General features: G+C 45.5%; 1 protein-coding gene and 1 non-coding gene across 2 annotated transcripts; both read left to right on the forward strand.

The window, feature by feature from the left end:
* Positions 1 to 350: 350 nt before the first annotated feature.
* Positions 351 to 421, forward strand: TRNAG-GCC (transfer RNA glycine (anticodon GCC)). The gene has a single exon. It is a non-coding gene; the product is annotated as a tRNA-Gly (tRNA).
* A 233-nt stretch (positions 422 to 654) lies between these two features.
* LOC117658438 (transcription initiation factor TFIID subunit 9) lies at positions 655 to 16,455 on the forward strand. Its single transcript, XM_034406580.2, has 7 exons — positions 655 to 819; positions 3,217 to 3,298; positions 8,359 to 8,495; positions 9,733 to 9,867; positions 12,129 to 12,210; positions 13,696 to 13,809; positions 15,506 to 16,455. Exons 1-7 carry the CDS (start codon positions 769 to 771, stop codon positions 15,670 to 15,672), a joined length of 768 nt encoding a protein of 255 aa, XP_034262471.1. The 5' UTR covers positions 655 to 768; the 3' UTR covers positions 15,673 to 16,455.
* The last annotated feature ends 1,228 nt before the right edge of the window (positions 16,456 to 17,683 follow it).

A 17,683-nucleotide genomic window follows, 5' to 3' on the forward strand; every position in this document is an offset into this window, starting at 1 on the left:
TGACCTCCGAGATCCCTTGCAGCACTCGATTGCTGTGCTGTTTCCAAGCATCTTCTGAAGCCTCATTTAGCACCAAGCCCTTCCTTCCAAAGTCCCTGATTTACCACAGTCCATTTAGTGACCGTTCCAAGTTACAACATCAGTGCAAAAAGTCACTTACATTAATTTTTTTCCATTTACTACCCTTTTAGCATCCCCTCCCCCCGTCACATGCTTTACCTTCGAACATCACGGACTCACATCTGTGTTGCACATCAAAGACTGTAATGATGGGCTTTGTAGTCTGGACTGTAAGGCCCAGCAGGAAAACCCCTATAGGAAGTGTCGCAAGAGCTCTTTTTCTCAACGGTGCATTGGTGGTTCAGTGGTAGAATTCTCGCCTGCCACGCGGGAGGCCCGGGTTCGATTCCCGGCCAATGCAACACGAACTTTTTTTAAAAATTTAATTATTTTATTTTATATTTGGGAAATACACAGTTTTGACCCTGCAGGCTGCCACGGAGACGCCCTTCCCCCCCCCACACACACTTTGCAATCCACCCTTTTCCCACTTTCACTCTCTGCGGTGCAAACCCCCCCCATCCCACGGCAAAGGAAGGGTTAAGGTAAGAGGCGGAACTCCGGGGAAAGGTGCCTTCGGTTCCGCTACTGCGCACGCGCCCCTGTGCTTCCGTGGGTGGGGGTGGTGGCAGGGGAGGAGGGGAGGGGTGGCATTTTCCGCGCATGCTCTCTTCCATCCCCTGAGGGAAGGCCAGCTCCAGCGCCGCGATGGAAGCGGCCAAAATGGCGTCGCCTAAAAGCGCCCCGAAGGACGCGCAGGTGGGGCAGGGCTGGCCGGGGAGGGGACGGGGGAGAAGCCCGGGGAGGAGGCCGCTTCGGCAGCTGCGAGGAGCCGCGGGTCTCTCTCTCTCTCTCTCTCTCTCTGGCTCCTGGGCGCGCTGGGCGCTGCTTGGCAGCTGGAGGATGGGCTTTGTAGTCCCCGGACTGACTCTTCCCCTGCAGCTGGGCCTTTTCTGGCCTTTTCCTTCTGGCTGGGAATGAGAGAGGAGAAGGGATTTAGCTCCCTGATTGGCAACCCTCTACCTCTATTTCTTTCTTTCTTTCTTTCTTTCTTTCTTTCTTTCTTTCTTTCTTTCTTTCTTTCTTTCTCTTTCTTTCTTTCTTTCTTTCTTTCTTTCTTTCTTTCTTTCTTTCTTTCTTTCTTTCTTTCTTTTCTCTCTTTCTCCTTTCCTCCCTCCCTCCCTCCATTCCTTCTTTCTTTCTCATTTTCCTTCTTTCTTCCTTTCTTTCCTTCTTTTCTCTCTTTCTCCTTTCCTCCCTCCATTCCTTCCTTCCTTATTTTCCTTCCTTCCTTCTTTCTTTCTTTCTCATTTTCCTTCTTTCTTTCTTTTCTTTGTTTCTTTCCCTCCCTCCTTCCTTGCCTTCTTCCTTCCCCCTCTTTCTCTTTTCTCTCTTTCTTTCTCATTTTCTTCCTTCTTTCTTTCTCATATTCCTTTCCTTCCTTTCTTTCTTTTCTCTCTTCCTTTTTCTCTCTCCCATCCATCTCTTCTTTTCTTGTACCTCCTTCTTTCTTCCCTCCCTTCTCCTTTCCTCCCTCCCTCCCATCCATCCATCTTCTTCATTTCTTTCTATGGTACCTCCTTTCCTTTCTTCCTTTCTCCCTTCCCCCTTCTTTTCTTCTATCTCTCTTCCTTCTTCCCTTCTCCTTCCTTTCTGCCTTCTCCCTTCCTCCCTCCCATCCATCTCCCTTATTTCTTTCTACGGACCGACCTTCCTCCCTCCCTCCCTCCCTCCCTCCCTCCCTTCCATCTATTTCTTTCCTTCCTTCCTTCTCCATCCATCCATCCATCTTCCTCATTTCATTCTATGGTACCTCCTTTCCTTCCTTCCTTCCTTCCTTCCTTCCTTTTCCTTCCCTTCCCTTCCCCTGCTTTTCTTCTATCTCACTTCCTTCTTGCCTTCTCCCTCCTTCCTGCCTTCTCCCTCCCTCCCATCCATCCCTCTCCCTTATTTCTTTCTACGGAACTTCCTCCCTTCCATTTTTTTCTTTCCTTCCTTCCTTCATCCATCCATCCATCCACCCATCTTCCTCATTTCTTTCTATGGTACCTCCCTCCCTCCTTTCCTTCCTTCCATCTATTTCTTTCCTTCCTTCACCCATCCATCCATCCATCCATCCATCTTCCTCATTTCTTTCTATGGTACCTCCTTTCCTTCCTTCCTTCCTTCCTTCCTTCCTTCCTTCCTTCCTTCCTTCCTTCCTTCCTTCCTTCCTTCCTTCTCCCTCCCTCCCCCCTCCCTTCCATCTATTTCTTTCCTTCCTTCCTTCCCTTCTCCCTCCCTCCCTCCCTCCCTCCCTCCCATCCATCCATCCATCTCCCTTATTTCTTTCTACGGAACGTCCTTCTTTCCTTCCTCCCTTCCTTCCTCCCTTCCAACTATTTCTTTCCTTCTTTCCTTCCTTCGTTATCCATCCATCCATCCATCTTCCGTGCTTCCTCGGGTGCCTTCCTCCCTCTTTTCTTTGCCCCCTCAGGTTTCTCCTAGCTCCGCCTGAGGCAGGGTTCGGGTCTGTATGTTTTGATTGACAGTCCAAGGACCAGGCTTTGACGAACAGCTTTTAAAAAGACCTTGGAGCCTGAATCCGAGCAGACGCCCCTTGGGAGATCTTGTCCTCTTCCGATCGCCAAATGTTGCTCAAGCAGAGCCAGTTTCGGCCACGATTATCGGCCACGATTATCGGCCACGATGGACTTGGCCAAACTGAACAAAAACACACACAAAAAAAGGAACCGAGTTCTAAATGAGTTGGCAGCGGGAAGAAAAAAAAGGGTGGGCAGTACGTTAGCCTAGAGGTTGCGCTCACATCTCCCGATCCGGAGGCTGTGAGTTCGATCCTAGGTAGAGGCAGATATTTCTCTCTCTGGTGAATCTGCTGAATAGAACTCCCCATTGGTAACAGGAAGGGCATCCGGCCAGTAAACACTCACATTCAGTTGCTCCGACTCCACCCCGGATTATGGGGTCGTTAAAAGAGGAACAAGAGAAGAGAAAGGGGCAGAGAAAAGCGAAAACCTAGAGAGAAGATTTATAACTTTGTTTACTTTTCAGAGGCCGAGAAACATCAGAAAAAAAGGAACTTCATCCAAAGTCTTGTTTGCGTTGCCGTTGATGCTGTGTGGGGTTACCTGACTATGTCCCTCTTTTTTTGCCCAGGTGATGGCCCAGATCCTGAAAGACACGGGGATTACAGAGTATGAGCCCCGGGTTATAAATCAGATGTTGGAATTTGCCTACAGTAAGTGCTCCCTTTTGTGTGTTTGTACACCTTCCTGTTTGCTCGCTCTCTTTCTCCCACGGAGGCAGGATGCAGAATAACTTAACACCCTTTAAAAATATCGGAACAGATTCTGTCTTCTTCGATCAGCTCGAGCTTTTTTCAGTGCCGTTGTAACATCGGACAGTCACTAAACGAACGGTTGTTAAGTACAGCTAGTCCTCTACTTACAACGGTTCGTTTAGTGACCGACAGCACTGAAAAAAGTGACTTTTGATCGTTTTTCACACTTCACGAGCTTTGCGGCATCCCCGTGATTAAAATTCAGATCCTTGCCAACTGACTCGTACTTATGACCGTTGCAGGGATATATGATCCCCTTTTGTGACCGTCTGACAAGCAAAAGTCCAGGTTCACTTAACAACCAGCTTACTAACATCCGCTGCGGTGACTCACTTAACAACTGAGGCACAAAAGGTCATAAAAAGGGGGCAACTTAACAGATGTCTCACTGAACGATAGAAATTTGGGGCTCAATTGTGGCCATCAGGCGAGGACTGCCTGTATTCCCATTGTGTTCCTTTCTCAATGTTTTAGTCTATTTTTTTACTTCTGTTTACACTTTCATTTGGCTTCTTTTTTTACTCCTGTAAACTGCCTTGTTCTGCCCCAGCTACGGATCCCAAAGAACGCAGCCCACACAAAGTCCGTTCAAACCTTAGTTTACTAAATAAACCAGTTTTTTTACAACAACGGCTGTTAATTAACTGCATTAACAGCCGCCAAGAATTCAAAGAATAATAACTGAAAGCTTACTGTGGTTGGCAGAATGCCCAGAAGCAATTTGCAGGAAGCTGATTAAGATAAGCAAAACAAGACACGAAGGTATGTGAACGAAGTTGTTCCCTGCAAATTGCTTCAGTTGGCGTTCCTCCTTAAATAGGCTAAGGGAGTGGCCAATTAGCCCCAAGCCTTACTCTCGAGGAGACCTCCTCCTGAGGAGCCACTCCTGCCTTTTGGCTGCTCTGCGCGCCCGTGCATTGAGAAGAGCTCCTCCTCTTCGTCTTCTTAAGGGAGCTTCTGAAGGCCCTGGCTGAATCCCCGCCTCTGGCACCACATCTTCTCCAGCCTCCTCATTGTCCGACTCAAGTGCCAGCTGCACAGGCTGCTGGCGCAACACCACACCAGCCTCCTCGCTGTCGGAATCAGCTACTAGCTGCACAGGCCGCTGACGGGCCACAACATGCCTAGAGCAGCGGCATGGCGAGATAAGCAGCAAATAAATGTAATAAATAAATCCATGCTGTTGAGGTTTTTAGCAGAATAGAACAGAACAGAACAGAACAGAACAGAACAGAGTTGGAAGGGACCTTGGAGGACTTCTAGTCCAACCCCCTGCTTAGGCAGGAAACCCTATCCCATTTCAGACAAATGATTGTCCAATCTCTTCTTAAAAACTTCCAATGTTGGAGCATTCACAACTTCTGGTGGCAAGTTGTTCCACTGGTTAATTGTTCTCACTGTCAGGAAATTTCTCCTTAGTTCTAAGTTGCTTCTCTCCTTGATTAGTTTCCACCCATTGCTTCTTGTCCTGCCTTCAGGAGCTTTGGAGAATAGCTTGACTCCCTCTTCTTTGGGGCAGCCCCTGAGATATTGGAAGGCTGCTATCATGTCTCCCCTAATCCTCCTTTTCATCAAAATCGACGTAACCAGTTCCTGCAACCGTTCTTCATATGTTTTAGCCTCCAGTCCTCTAATCCTCTTTGTTGCTCTTCTCTGTGCTCTTTCTAGAGTCTCCATATCTTTTTTTTTACATCGTGGTGATGCAAAATTGGACACAGGATTCCAAGTGTGGCCTTACCAAGGCATTATAAAGTGGTATTTTATAATTGAGCCAATTATTTAATAATTTTAATTATTTTTAAATTTTGTTTGTCTTTGTGCTTTTAATCAGGCTGTACACCGCCCTGAGTCCTTCGGGAGAAGGGCGGTATAGAAATAAAATAATAATAATAATAACAACAACAACAACAACAACAACAATAATTATAATTATAATTATAATTATAATTTATTATTATTATTATTATTATTATTATTATTATTATTATTGGTTAATCTTTAGTGAGATTCACAGCCTTTGAGGCTGGTTAATAGCTCAGCAGCTCGAGTCCTAACCAATTATTATTATTATTATTATTATTATTATTATTATTATTATTATTATTATTAACACTTCACGTGATCTTGATTCTATCCCTCAGTTTATGCAGCCTAGAACTCTGTTGGTTTTTTTTGGCAAAAGGTTTAGCGACTCAATTGATGGGAGTCCTTAAATGTGCGCCTTTGTCAGTTTGCTACTGGTTCGAAATTGTGTCCGTCGGAACGAAAACCAGTTAGGGAAACTGGAGGGACAGATACAGATTAATAGAGTTGGAAGGGATCTTTTCTTTTCCTTGGTATATTACCATTCACCCTAATCTCTTAATACAGGGGTCTGCAACCTTAAACACTCAAAGAGCCATTTGGACCCGTTTCCCACAGAAAAGAAAACACCGGGAGCCACAAAACCCTTCCCGTGTCTGACGATTTCGCGTCCACAAAACTGGCATATGTAGTTGAATTAAACATTCTGTTTTCTTCTGAAACTTGTCCTGGATTTATCCATGATTGGCCTACCGGGGGTTGAAAAGCTCAGTAAATCGCGTGCTGGTGGGTGTCGCACATTGGCAGTTGTGACGCATATTTTGAGTGACGGAGCCGCAGCAGAGGTGAAAGAGCTACATGCGGCTCCAGAGCCACAGGTTGCTGACCCCTGCTCTAAATCAATTTTTCATTTTTCTCCTCCTCTTGTTGTTTTCTCCAAGTTCAAACCCTTTAATTTAAAACCAATCATTTTTCTAATACCTAACCCGAACTCTAAATCATCCTGTTCAAATATTTTCCCATTTCTCCCTTTTCACCACATAATACAATTTCAAGTGATTTCCCTAGATTCCATTATTCCAATCACAGATATTAATAGTCGTCCCATTTTACATATATAACCCATTTCCTTCCCTCTTTTCCATTTCTTTCTTATCAACTTATCCAAATACTACAATCCAATATCTTACTACCATTCACTTAAATATATAACATTAAAATCATTTGTTTCCATTTCTCAATTCCCGTTGTTTTTTTAAACTAAACCCAATTTTCCATTGTTTTTTCAAATATATATATATATATATTATCTACACCTCTTCATAGTAAACCATAATCATAATTAGTAATATTTCCCCCTCTTATAAATTAATTTCAATTATTGCCAACAGTATCTTAATCTCTTCTTATTAAACATTAAACAAACTTAATTTTCACAATACAATATAATTTCAAATGCTTTCGCTGAATTCCGTAATTACAATTAAAGGCATTCCATGTATTGCAATCATTAAATTTACTACATTTCATTTATGCTTATAAATCTTACTTAGTTAATTTTCAACTTTTCCCTTTCCCTTCTCAATTTAGCTAAATTCCATTATTACAATTAAAAGCATTCCAAGTATTACAATCTCATATATTGAACTTGCTAAAGTTCATTGATACTTATAAATCTTACTTCAATTCATTTATATTTCTGAATATCTAAAACATATTTTCCTTTATCCTTTCCAGCAGCTAAACCTTTCTCCCTTCATCCCATTTTCTTATTTTTTTTCTTTTTCCCCTTTCCCCCCTAATTTTAAAATCCTTTTTGCCCTGTATTTCCAACTGGTCTCCTCCTTCCCCTTTTCATCTTTCTTATTTTCCCACTGTTAATCCCAGTGCAATCATTTGAACTTTTAATATTTTTTCTCTTCTCCCCTTCGACCGGAAGTGTGGTCTTACTAAGGCTTTGTAGAGTAGTATTAGTACCTCCCTTGATCTTGATTGTTTCCCTCGGTTAATGCAATTTAGGATTGCATTGGCTTTTTTGGCTACCGCCGCGCATGGCTAGCTCATATTTAGCTGATTGTCCACTAAGACTCCCAAGATCCCTCTCACAGTCACTGCTATTAATCCTGGAACGCGACGGGATGAGAGGACAGGCTGCTGTGCGTCTGGTTCAGCTGGCCTGAACATCGGCCTTCTCCCTTTTCACCATCCAAGACCGAGTCGCTGTGGTTTCCAACGTCCCGATATAGTCAGTTGACGCCATCGCTGACTATTGGGGGCGAATCGCTGGCCCCCATGGAGAGGGCTCGCAACTTGGGCGTCCTCCTGGATTCACGGCACTTGACGGCCATGACCGGGAAGATTTTTCATCAGGTTCGCCTGATTCGCCAGTTGCGCCCCTTTCTGGATCGGGACTCCCTACACACAGTCACTCATGCCCTCGTCACCTCCCGCCTGGACTACTGTAACGCTCTCTACATGGGGCTCCTCTTGAGGAGCACCCAGAGGCTCCAACTGGCGCAGAGTGCGGCCGCGCGGGTGGTTATGGGAGCAACATGGCGCTCCCGTGTGACACCTCTCCTGCGCGAGCTGCACTGGCTCCCGGTGGTCTTCTGGGTGCGCTTCAAGGTTTTGGTCACCACCTTTAGAGCGCTCCATGGCTTAGGACCTGGTTATTTACGGGACCGCCTACTAGCAGAAGCAGCCTCCCACCGGCCGGTACGCTCTCATAGAGAGGGGCTCCTCCGGGTGCCGTCAGCCAAACAATGTCGACTGGAGGCCCCAGGGGGAGGGCCTTCTCTGTGGGGGCACCCACTATCTGGAACGAGCTTCCCCCAGAGATATGGAGGATCCCAGATCTGCGCACTTTCCGCCGTGTTCTTAAGACTCTCCTATTCCAGCAAGCCGGCCTGGCCTAATTTTCTCCCCTGTTTTAAAATTCTTTTAAATCGAAATTTTAATCTGTTTTAAATTATTGGGATTTTTAATTGTCTCGGGCTAAATTATTTAATCTGGTTTTAATTATGTCTTTTAACTTTTGTATCTATGTATTTTATTCTGTGCCTGCTCACCGCCCTGAGTCCTTCCGGAGTAGGGTGGTATATCAATCTAATAAAACAAAACAAAACAAACAAACCTGCTCCTTGTCTCCTGAAAAGGGTACGTGACGACTATCTTGGAAGATGCGAAAATTTACTCCAGCCACGCAAAGAAGTCGAGCGTCGATGCGGACGACGTGAGATTGGCCATCCAGTGCCGGACGGATCAGTCATTCACTTCCCCGCCACCCCGAGACGTACGTTTCGCCTGCTTCAAAACTTGGGGGAAGAAAGGATCTGCAAGCAGGAGGGCCCTTCAGTCCCATGAAGCTGCCACGCTTACAGGCAGCCCCCAACTTAATGACCGTAATGGAGCCGTGCCCGATAAGGTCCTAAGTCGGGATCGCCCTCAAGCGAAACGCCAAACTGATCTCGATGACCTTTTTTTAATTTTTGATTTTTTTGCAGTGGCCGTTAAGCGAATTAACCCTTGTTCAAGCCAACCTATTGTTTGCTATGGGGCAGGTTTGCTGAAAAATGGGGGTTTTTTTGGGAAAAAAATGTCGTAAATGGCAGTTGCGTGACCATGCCGTAAATTTGGGCTGATTGCCGAGCACCCAAAATGTGGCCGTCTGACCGTGAGGCCCCCGCAGCCCTCAGAACTTCAAAATTAGTCCGTAAATAGTCCCAAAGGTGGGGGTTTTTTTTCCCAAGAGGCAACTGGACTTCCTTATTTTTCTTTTGAAGACGTTTCGCTTCTTCTCCAAGAAGCTTCTTTAGCTCTGAGTTGGATGGTGGAGAAAGGAAGGATTTATCCTCCTCGCAGAACAGCTGGTCATTTGCATCCTTTTTTAGGGAGCCGTGGAGGCCACTGGGAGGTTTATCTGTGTCCTCAGGGTCACCTGAGGGGTGCAAATGAGTGTGGGGCCTTATTGGAACTGCTGAAAGGACTACGTTGTGGACTCCGCACCCATTTTCACCACTCAGGTGACCCTGAGGACACCGACAAACTTCCAAGTGGCCTCAGCGGCTCTCTAAAAAGGATGCAAATGACCAGCTTTGTCTGCAAGGAATATCAATCCTTCCGTTCCCCACCATCCAACTCGGAGCTGAAGAAGCTTCTTGGGTGAGAAGCGAAACATCTTCAAAAGAAAAACCAGGAAGTCCAGTTGCCTCTTGAAAAAAAACAACAACCCTTTGGGACAACCATGAACCTGGAGGACGGAGAATCTCCATAGCCATTTAGGTGATAAGTAGCTTTTGGGAGGGAACCTGTTGTAAACTTTGAATGACCAGTAAGCCACCATTCAAGGACTACCTGAAAATACTTCTCGGTGGTAGACTGGGGGTGGAGAAGCAACTAGGCGAGAGGAGATAAGCTTAGCTTGAATTGGATCCCAGAACCTGGGCTGTAATTCAACAGGACAAGGGACTCGCTCCTTTTAAACGGAAGATTTTGCTAATTTTGCGTAAAACGTCTCTTGTGTTCCACAGTTTTTGCTGGACATTGCAAGGCAGAAAAATCAAACCCCGTTGCCTTTGATTAAACCCTACTCCGGGCCAAGGTTACCTCCAGACCGATACTGCCTGACAGCTCCAAATTACAGGCTGAAATCTTTGCAGAAAAAGGTAAGGGCGTTGTCTAAAATCTTTTGCGTGGCTGGTAGATAATTTTCCCGTGTTGGCGTGGGAAAATATCCAACCTTTAAAATCATGGTCTGTTTCCCTGTTGATCATTTTATCAGATTAAATATTTAGACCAGCCTACTGGCTGGGGAATTCTAGAAGTCGAAGCCCACACACATCATTGTAGATTTTAGAAAGAGCTGGTATGGTCATACTCCACTCAGTATCAAGGATGCAGCTGTAGAGGTGGTCAAGTATTAAGTATCTGGGGGGTGCAGACAACTAACAATCCGAACTGGTCTCTTCACATGTCATCTTTAGTGAAGCGTGCAAACCAGTGTTTGCATTTCCTGCGTCGGATGAGGAGAGCACCCCTTACTCCTTCTGTCTTGGCCACTTTTTACAGAGGCGCAATTTGGAACGTTTTAACAAGCTGCATCCCTGTTTGGTTTGGTGGCCTCAGTGCCTCAGATAGAAAGCCCCTACAGAGAGTGGTGAGGACAGTGGAGATTATAGGAAGTTTGCTTCCCGTTATTCAGGATACTACTGATAAGCGCTATGTGCTTAGAGCTCAAAGCATCGTTAGAGACCCCCACATGCCTGTTTCTGTTGCTCCCCTCCGGGAGGAGGTTTCCAAGTATTTCTAGCAGGACTGCCAGATTCTGTAACAGCTTTGTTCCCTAGGCCATCCGTCGTCGTTCTCGCCATTTACATATATACAGCCAAACTAGATTGTGTTGTTTCTCTGTGTCATATAATATGCCTGGGTATATACATAATTTTGTGTTTATTTATTTAGTCACGTTTATGTCGTGTATATTGGAGTTGATGACCTTTTAGAGCTGCATGCAATGAAATTTCATTTTAATGCATGTCGATTAGTGTACATTCAAAGTGACAATAAAGTTACTCTAAGCCTAAGTTTATTCTAAGTCTTAAAAAAAAAGTCTTAAAATGACCAAGGTTGAAAACGTCTTAAAATGACCAAGGTTGACGGATTTTTTACAGCGAAGTTTTGACACAATTCGTATTCTTGAGAAAGACTGTCCGAAATCTGTGTTGCTCCAGATCAGATCCAGCTCCATCCAAAGGCCCCTTGTGTTTGGAAAAGACGTGTAAATGTGGAGTGAGGAGATCTGATCTCTGTTGAGATTAAAAAAGATGTTGAGTTGGGAAAAGTGCAGAGAAGAGCAACAAAGATGATTTAAAGGCCCGGAGATTAAAGCGTATGAAGAACGGTTGCAGGATTTGGGTTTGGGCAGTAGAGAAAAGAAGAATTAGGGGTGATATGAGAGCAGCATTTTAGTATTTGAGGGGCTGCCCCCAAAGAAAAGGGGGTTCAAATTATTCTCCAAAGCACCAGAGGGCAGGACAAGAAACAACGGATGGAACTCCTCAAGGAGAGAAGCAACCTGGAATGAAGAAGAAACTTCCTAATAGTGAGGACAATTTGCCAGTGGAACAGCTTGCCACCTGAAATCGTGGCCACTCCATCACTGGACAGCCATTTTGTCCGAAACGGTATAGGTCCGTGATGGTGAACCTATGGCACGCGTGCCACAGGTAGCACGCATAGCCATATTGGTGGGCTCAGCTCCGGCACGCATGCGCGCGCCGGCCAACTGATTTTCAGGCCTTCTGGGCCTACCGGAAATAGGGAAACAGGTGGGACCGGAAGTCAGGAAACGGATTGTTTCTGGCCTCGGGGAGTATGGGGAAGGCCCTTTTCGCCCTCCCCAAGCTCCTAGAAAGGCTCTGGAGCCTGAGGAAGAGCAAAAATCGGGAATTCTGGTCTTACTGGACGTCGGCAAACAGGCCGTTTCCGGCCTCCGGGGGGCGGGACCTAAATTGGGTGGTGATGATGATGATAATAGTCAGCATCGACAAATTCACAGCCAGTCGGTTGCAAAAGGCAGCTCATTATATAGGCATTCCTCGACGTAGCGACCACAATTGAGTCCCAAATTTTCTTTTTTTTTGCCGCTCAGCGAGCTAAGTTGCTTCGCCCCCAGTTTTACAACCTTTCTTGCCGACCGTGGGTAAGCGAATCACCTCAGGTGCTAAATTAGTCACACGGTTGCTGAGTAAATCCGGCTTCCCTCAGGGACTTTGCTTATCAGAAGGCCGCCCAACCCCCGTTTTTCAGCACCGTTGTAACTTCGAACCGTCACTGAGTGAAGTGTTGTAAGCTGAGGACTACTTGTGGGCTCTGTCATTCCGACCGGCTTTCGGTTTCTGCTTTTTTTTTTTTTTTTTTTTACCAGATCTCGTCCTCTGCTGGCAGGATCACTGTGCCTCGGCTGAGCGTTGGTGCCGTCACCAGCAGGCCTAGCACACCAACCCTAGGTAAGCCGTCCCTCCATTTTGGGGGGGGGGAAGAAGAGGTGGGGGGCTATCACCTCATAGCTTCTGTTTCCAAAGTGTGTTTCTTTCTCCACTCATCATTCCTTCCTCAAAGTCTTGTCTTTCTATGTGGCTATTCCATGAGGCTCCAGCAGGTGGCAGCACCTTGCCAAGCCCGGCTGGTCCCCAAACGAGCTAGCAGGGTTGCGTCTTTTAATACGGGGATGGGAGACCACTAGGAGACCGCCAATTTTCCAAAACAAATATAAAAATGCTCTCAGAAGAACATTTGTGGAGATTCTCAGTCATCCAAGACATGGTTGTCTCCAAAGGGCTTTTTCAAAAGGCAACTGGGCTTTTTTCTTGAAGACATTTCACTTCAAATCCAAGGAGCTTCATCGGTTCTGGCAGGATGATGGGGGAATGGAAGGATGATATTTCTTTGCAGTCACATTTTAGCAGTCTCTCTCAGTGCTGTTATTATTATTATTATTTATTGAATTTCTATACCGCCCTACTCCCGAAGGACTCAGGGCGGTGAACAGCCATGGAATAAAACACATACATATACAAAATTTAAAATCAAATAAAATGAATTAAATAAATTTGGCTGAATTAAAACCCATAATTTAAAATACCCATATTTTAAAACACATTAAAATTTAAAATTTGCACTTAAAAGGGAGAAGGTTGAGGTCCCTTGACTCTGTTTCAGGTGAACATATTAAATTCAGGGGAATTTAAATAATACATATTTAAATGCATCTAAGTTTAATCAAAAGCAATACTTCTTGAATGATTCTAAACTTATAAGTAACATATATTGTATAAATCAAGTAAGAATATACAGCGCCTATTAAATAAATCTAGATTTCATAAATATACAAGGCTGATTAAATAAATACAATCTAAATTTCATAAATAACAATGTCTATTCAATATTTTTAATAAATAACATAATTTCATAACTATTCAATATATTTAATAAATAACATACATTTAATAAGAAATTTAAATTTCATAAATAGTATATCATGCTTATTAAATAAATAAAATCTAAATTTCATCAATAACTATTCAATATATTTAATAAATAACATACTACATTTAATAAGTCTAAATTTCATAAATAGTATATCATGCTTATGAAATAAAATCTAATAAATAAGAATATATATTCAATACATTTAATAAATATACTACATTTAATAAGAAATCTACATTTAATAAACAATATGCTGCACTAAATCAACGAATATATATAATTTTAAAAAAAATAAAAAATAAAAAAATATATACTATATAAAACAAATAAGCATGTGAGCTAGCAAGCTGGTTGGGTAGGGGGGTTGCTGGGGAACCTGGACGTTTCTCAGCCTTATGGAACCATTTGCCAGCTGTGGGCTCAGGGCGAGATCTCCCCTTTGCTGCTGTTCCAGTCAGACCTGCCTGGCCTCGAACCCTCAAACCTCTTGTTTCCATTTGCAGGGCCTCCTTCGGCACAGGCGGTGTCCGTTTCTACCAAAGTCGGGACCCCCGTCTCGCTGACCGGACAGAGATTCACCGTCCAGATCCCCACCTCTCAAACATCTGTAAAATCAGGTGAGAGGTTTTGAGTGTTGTTTGTGTGTATGTGTGTGTGTGCGTGTAGTAGTACTTGATTGTCGTTGCACCTCGTACGTGTGCGCGTCAGTGGTGGGTTGCTCCCGGTTCTGTCCGGTTCTTGCGAACCGGTAGTAAAAACGACGGGAGGCTCCGCCCGGATGTCATAATGGTCGATCTGTGCATGCGTGCTCCCGTTGCGAACCGGTAGTAAAGGTAAGTAGAACCCACCCCTGGTGCACATGTGCGCGCTCGAGTCCTGGAAACTCAAAAGACCAGCTGGCCAACACACATCTGCGCGCCGGCCAGCTGCTCTTCGGGTTTCTGCGGCTCTGGCCCGCGCAAAGATCCGCTGGCGACAGTGCGCGTGCCCATAGAGAGGGCTCTGTGTGCCACCATCACGGCACTATACAGTAGAATTCAATATAGTTACTGCCCTGGGATAGAAGCTGTTTTTCAGCCTATTCGTCCTTGTTTTTATTGACCGGTACCGTCTGCCAGATGGTAATAGTTCAAAAAAAAAAAAAAAAGGTGGGTGCCCAGGTTGAAATGGATCCTTAAGAATGTTTTGAACTTTCTTAAGGCAGCGGGAGCTATCAAGCTCTTCCAAGGAGGGGAGAGGGGCAACCAATGATCCTCTGGGCAATGGCGTTAACCCTCTGGAGCGCTGTCCTATTGGCCACTGTGCAATTGGCAATTTGACATTAAGGCACAGGAACCTGGTAATCATGGAACGAAGGAAAAAGCAGGGTTCAAATCAGCTCTTGTTCATACTTAACCCCAAAATAAAACTGTGTTTTAAATCCAGGTACTTAGGCTGCTGTAAGGTCAGATCAGGGTTTTTGGTGCCCCGTTTTCAAGTTTGGCAGCTGGAAGAGGGATGGACTTCAACTCCCAGAATTCCCCAGCCAGCTATTTTTTTTTCCACACTTTGCTGACGTCAAGATATATTATGTCGACCGCATTCCCACCGTCTATTAAGGAAAGTTAATAAGAGTTAACTCCTTTTTCAAGCTGCCGAGGTTGAGAAACACGGATTTGGTATGTTGTACAATCCCAGAAAAGTGGTTTAGTTCCATCTGCCGCGGCCCCCGCGGTTTGTGTTACTTAAGAGAGTACAAGTGTACAGGTAGTCCTCGACAGACAACCGCAGTATAATAGCCTGCCCATTAGGGTTGCACGTCGTCCTGATCGTAAAACGAATTGGTTGTGCAGGCTCCCTGAGCTTGTTTATTTTCTTGCAAACGTTTCATGACCCAAACTAGGTAACGATCGTCAGTGCTAGAAATGCAAATCCCACTTCCTTCTAGCGCCGATGACGTTAGCTAGTGGGGTCATGAAACGTTCGCAAGCAAACGAGCAAGCTTTGTGCAGTAGTCCTTAATAAGCGAACACGGCGGTTGTGAAGTGGCCGTTGCGGTCATGAAGTGGTTTGCTACGGGGAAGGCTTCGTTGAAAACTGTCAATGGGTCCCGTCATAAAATGGCATCTTGGGATCCCTGGACAGTGCAAATGTCCGCGAGTTGCATCCGTCTTGCCGAGCGGCCGAAGTTTGATCGATCGCGGAGTCAAAACTTTTTTTCCTGGCCGATCGTAACTCCGAACCGTCGCTAAGCGAGCGGCCGTAAGTCGGGGATCAACCTATGTCTCGTGTGAGTGGTGTTGATGCTTGCTTTCTTCCTCTTCCTCTCCCCAGCCACCCCGACTACCCCCACCGTCCAGAACGTCCTGATCAACCCCTCCCTGATCGGCTCCAAGAACATCCTTATCGCCACCAACATGGTCTCCTCGCAGAGCGTGGCCGGCGACTCCAACATCTTGAAGCGGAAGCACGAGGAAGAGGAGGACTACGACACCTTATGAGTTCTATGGGGTTCAGCCCCCTACTCCCGCCATTAACCCCCCCCCCATTGTTCTTCCATCTTGTGCCTGATCCGGCACTAAATGCATGTTCAGCCGGGATACCCCAGACTTAAAATGGCCACCTCGGGTTGAGTCCTTTTTCACGCTCCCCCTCATTTCCCCCCTCCCCAATTAACTTATTCTCCGGGGTCCCTGAGCTATTTTTTGTAGGCAGCAGAGCTGGGAATTCAAGTCATCCAGGGCATCCCGCCCCCACCTTGTAAAAAGATACTGATTGGAGGACGGCAGATAAAACTGCCGTTATTTAGCTTGGAAGGGAAGGAAATATGAGCAGGGAGGTGTTGGGTTCACACAATTGTGTTTTTTTGTCTTTTGGGGTCCCCCTCAGGGTTGTGGAAAAGCCACTTGTCTCCCGTGTTTGTTGTAAGTCATCCATCATCTGGCCGAGACTGCGACGAGAAAGGAAACGGGAGAAAAAAAAATGACTTTTTCCTTGGTTTTCTGAAGGGAACAATCGCACCCTGGTGTGTGTGACACAAAAAAATCTGCAAAGTTTTGTTCTGTTTGCATGGGGGGCAGGGAAACAGGCACGGCATTGTGTTGATGCAGGGTTGTCGACTCGCGTTGCCCGTTCTTTCTGGTTTTAAAGAATCCGGCTGCAAAATGCATCCCTCCCTCCCCGTTATTTTGTAGGCCGCTGTCATAAAAAGTATCATTTCTATTTCTTTGGAGAGCTGCATTTATAAATTAAACATTTTTCCCCCCCCATGAGGAATAAATAAATAGAGATGTTTGGTTTTTCTAGGGGGAATTGATTTCTTGTGGGGTTAAGGGTGCTTTCCCCCCGCAAAATGGAAATATATAGTCCTCGATGTACAACAGTACATTTTAGTGACCGGTCAAAGTTACGTCGCCGAATCAAGGGACTTCCGATCATTTTTCACACGCTTGCTTGTGTGATTCACAATTCAGACACTTGACAAACCGGTTCATACTTAACGACCGTCGCTGTGTCCCAAGTGTCACCTGATCCCCTTTTGCGATCTTCCGAGGATCTAAATCAACGAGGAAGCCAGATTCGCGTAACGACGTTGTTGCTAACTTAACTGCAACCAGAAATGTCGTAAAAAAGGAGGCACAAGTAACTTGACGAATGTCCCACTTAACAAGAGATGTTAAGATGAGTGGCGGTCGTAAGTCGAGGACTACCTGCATTTAAGCCATCCATCCTGCGCGACCCTGGGAGGTCAACCCTCTTCAGCCTCAGCTACGCTGCCATCCCAGTTGTAAATCTGGCCGCTGTAAAAACGGGTCACCCCGAGGCGCAGTGATTAGAGCACAGTATTGCAGGCTGATTCTGCCCACTGCCAAGAGTTCGATCCTGACCGACTCAAGGTTGACTCAGTTTTCCGCCCTTCCGAAGTTGGTAAAATGAGATCCCAGATTGTTGGGGGCAAGAGGCTGACTCTAAACTGCTTAGAGAGGGCAGTAAAAAGCAGTGTGTTGTGACCTAGGCCCAAGTAGTTACCAGACACAATCAGTCCCAAATAAACATATTTTATTAGAACAGTTGAGAATTACTTCATTCTCAGTTTAGTCCAAATTAAGTCCAAAACAAATCCTTCATAAACAGTCCTTTGGCCTTATCACCAACCTTTGTTTTCTTCGGCACCCTGCAGAAAGGCTTTTCTTGGCAAAACCCCAAATCCAGAAGCAAGAGATGCCGACAAGAAACAAATGTAGCAACGTTGCTTTCCTACAAAGATCCCAAGAGCTGTTTCTGTTCTTTTAAGCCGCCTGGGAGGGGCCAATCATCTCCTGGCCTTACTCCTGAGTTGTCCTTTTTGCTTTAGCTGCTCTTGCCTTCTGGCAGCTCTTCGCATGCGTGCATTAGGAACAGGCTCCTCCTGTTCCTCTGCCTCTCTGCTATCTGCCTCTGGAGGCTCCGGAGTCCGCACATCACTCCCAGATGGCCCTGGCCCCATCTCTGCCTCCGACGCAGAGCCCTCGT

This window comes from Pantherophis guttatus, chromosome 4, assembly GCF_059756535.1.
Source record: "Pantherophis guttatus breed Tessera chromosome 4, ASM5975653v1, whole genome shotgun sequence".
In the NCBI taxonomy this organism is placed as follows: Eukaryota; Metazoa; Chordata; class Lepidosauria; order Squamata; family Colubridae; genus Pantherophis; species Pantherophis guttatus.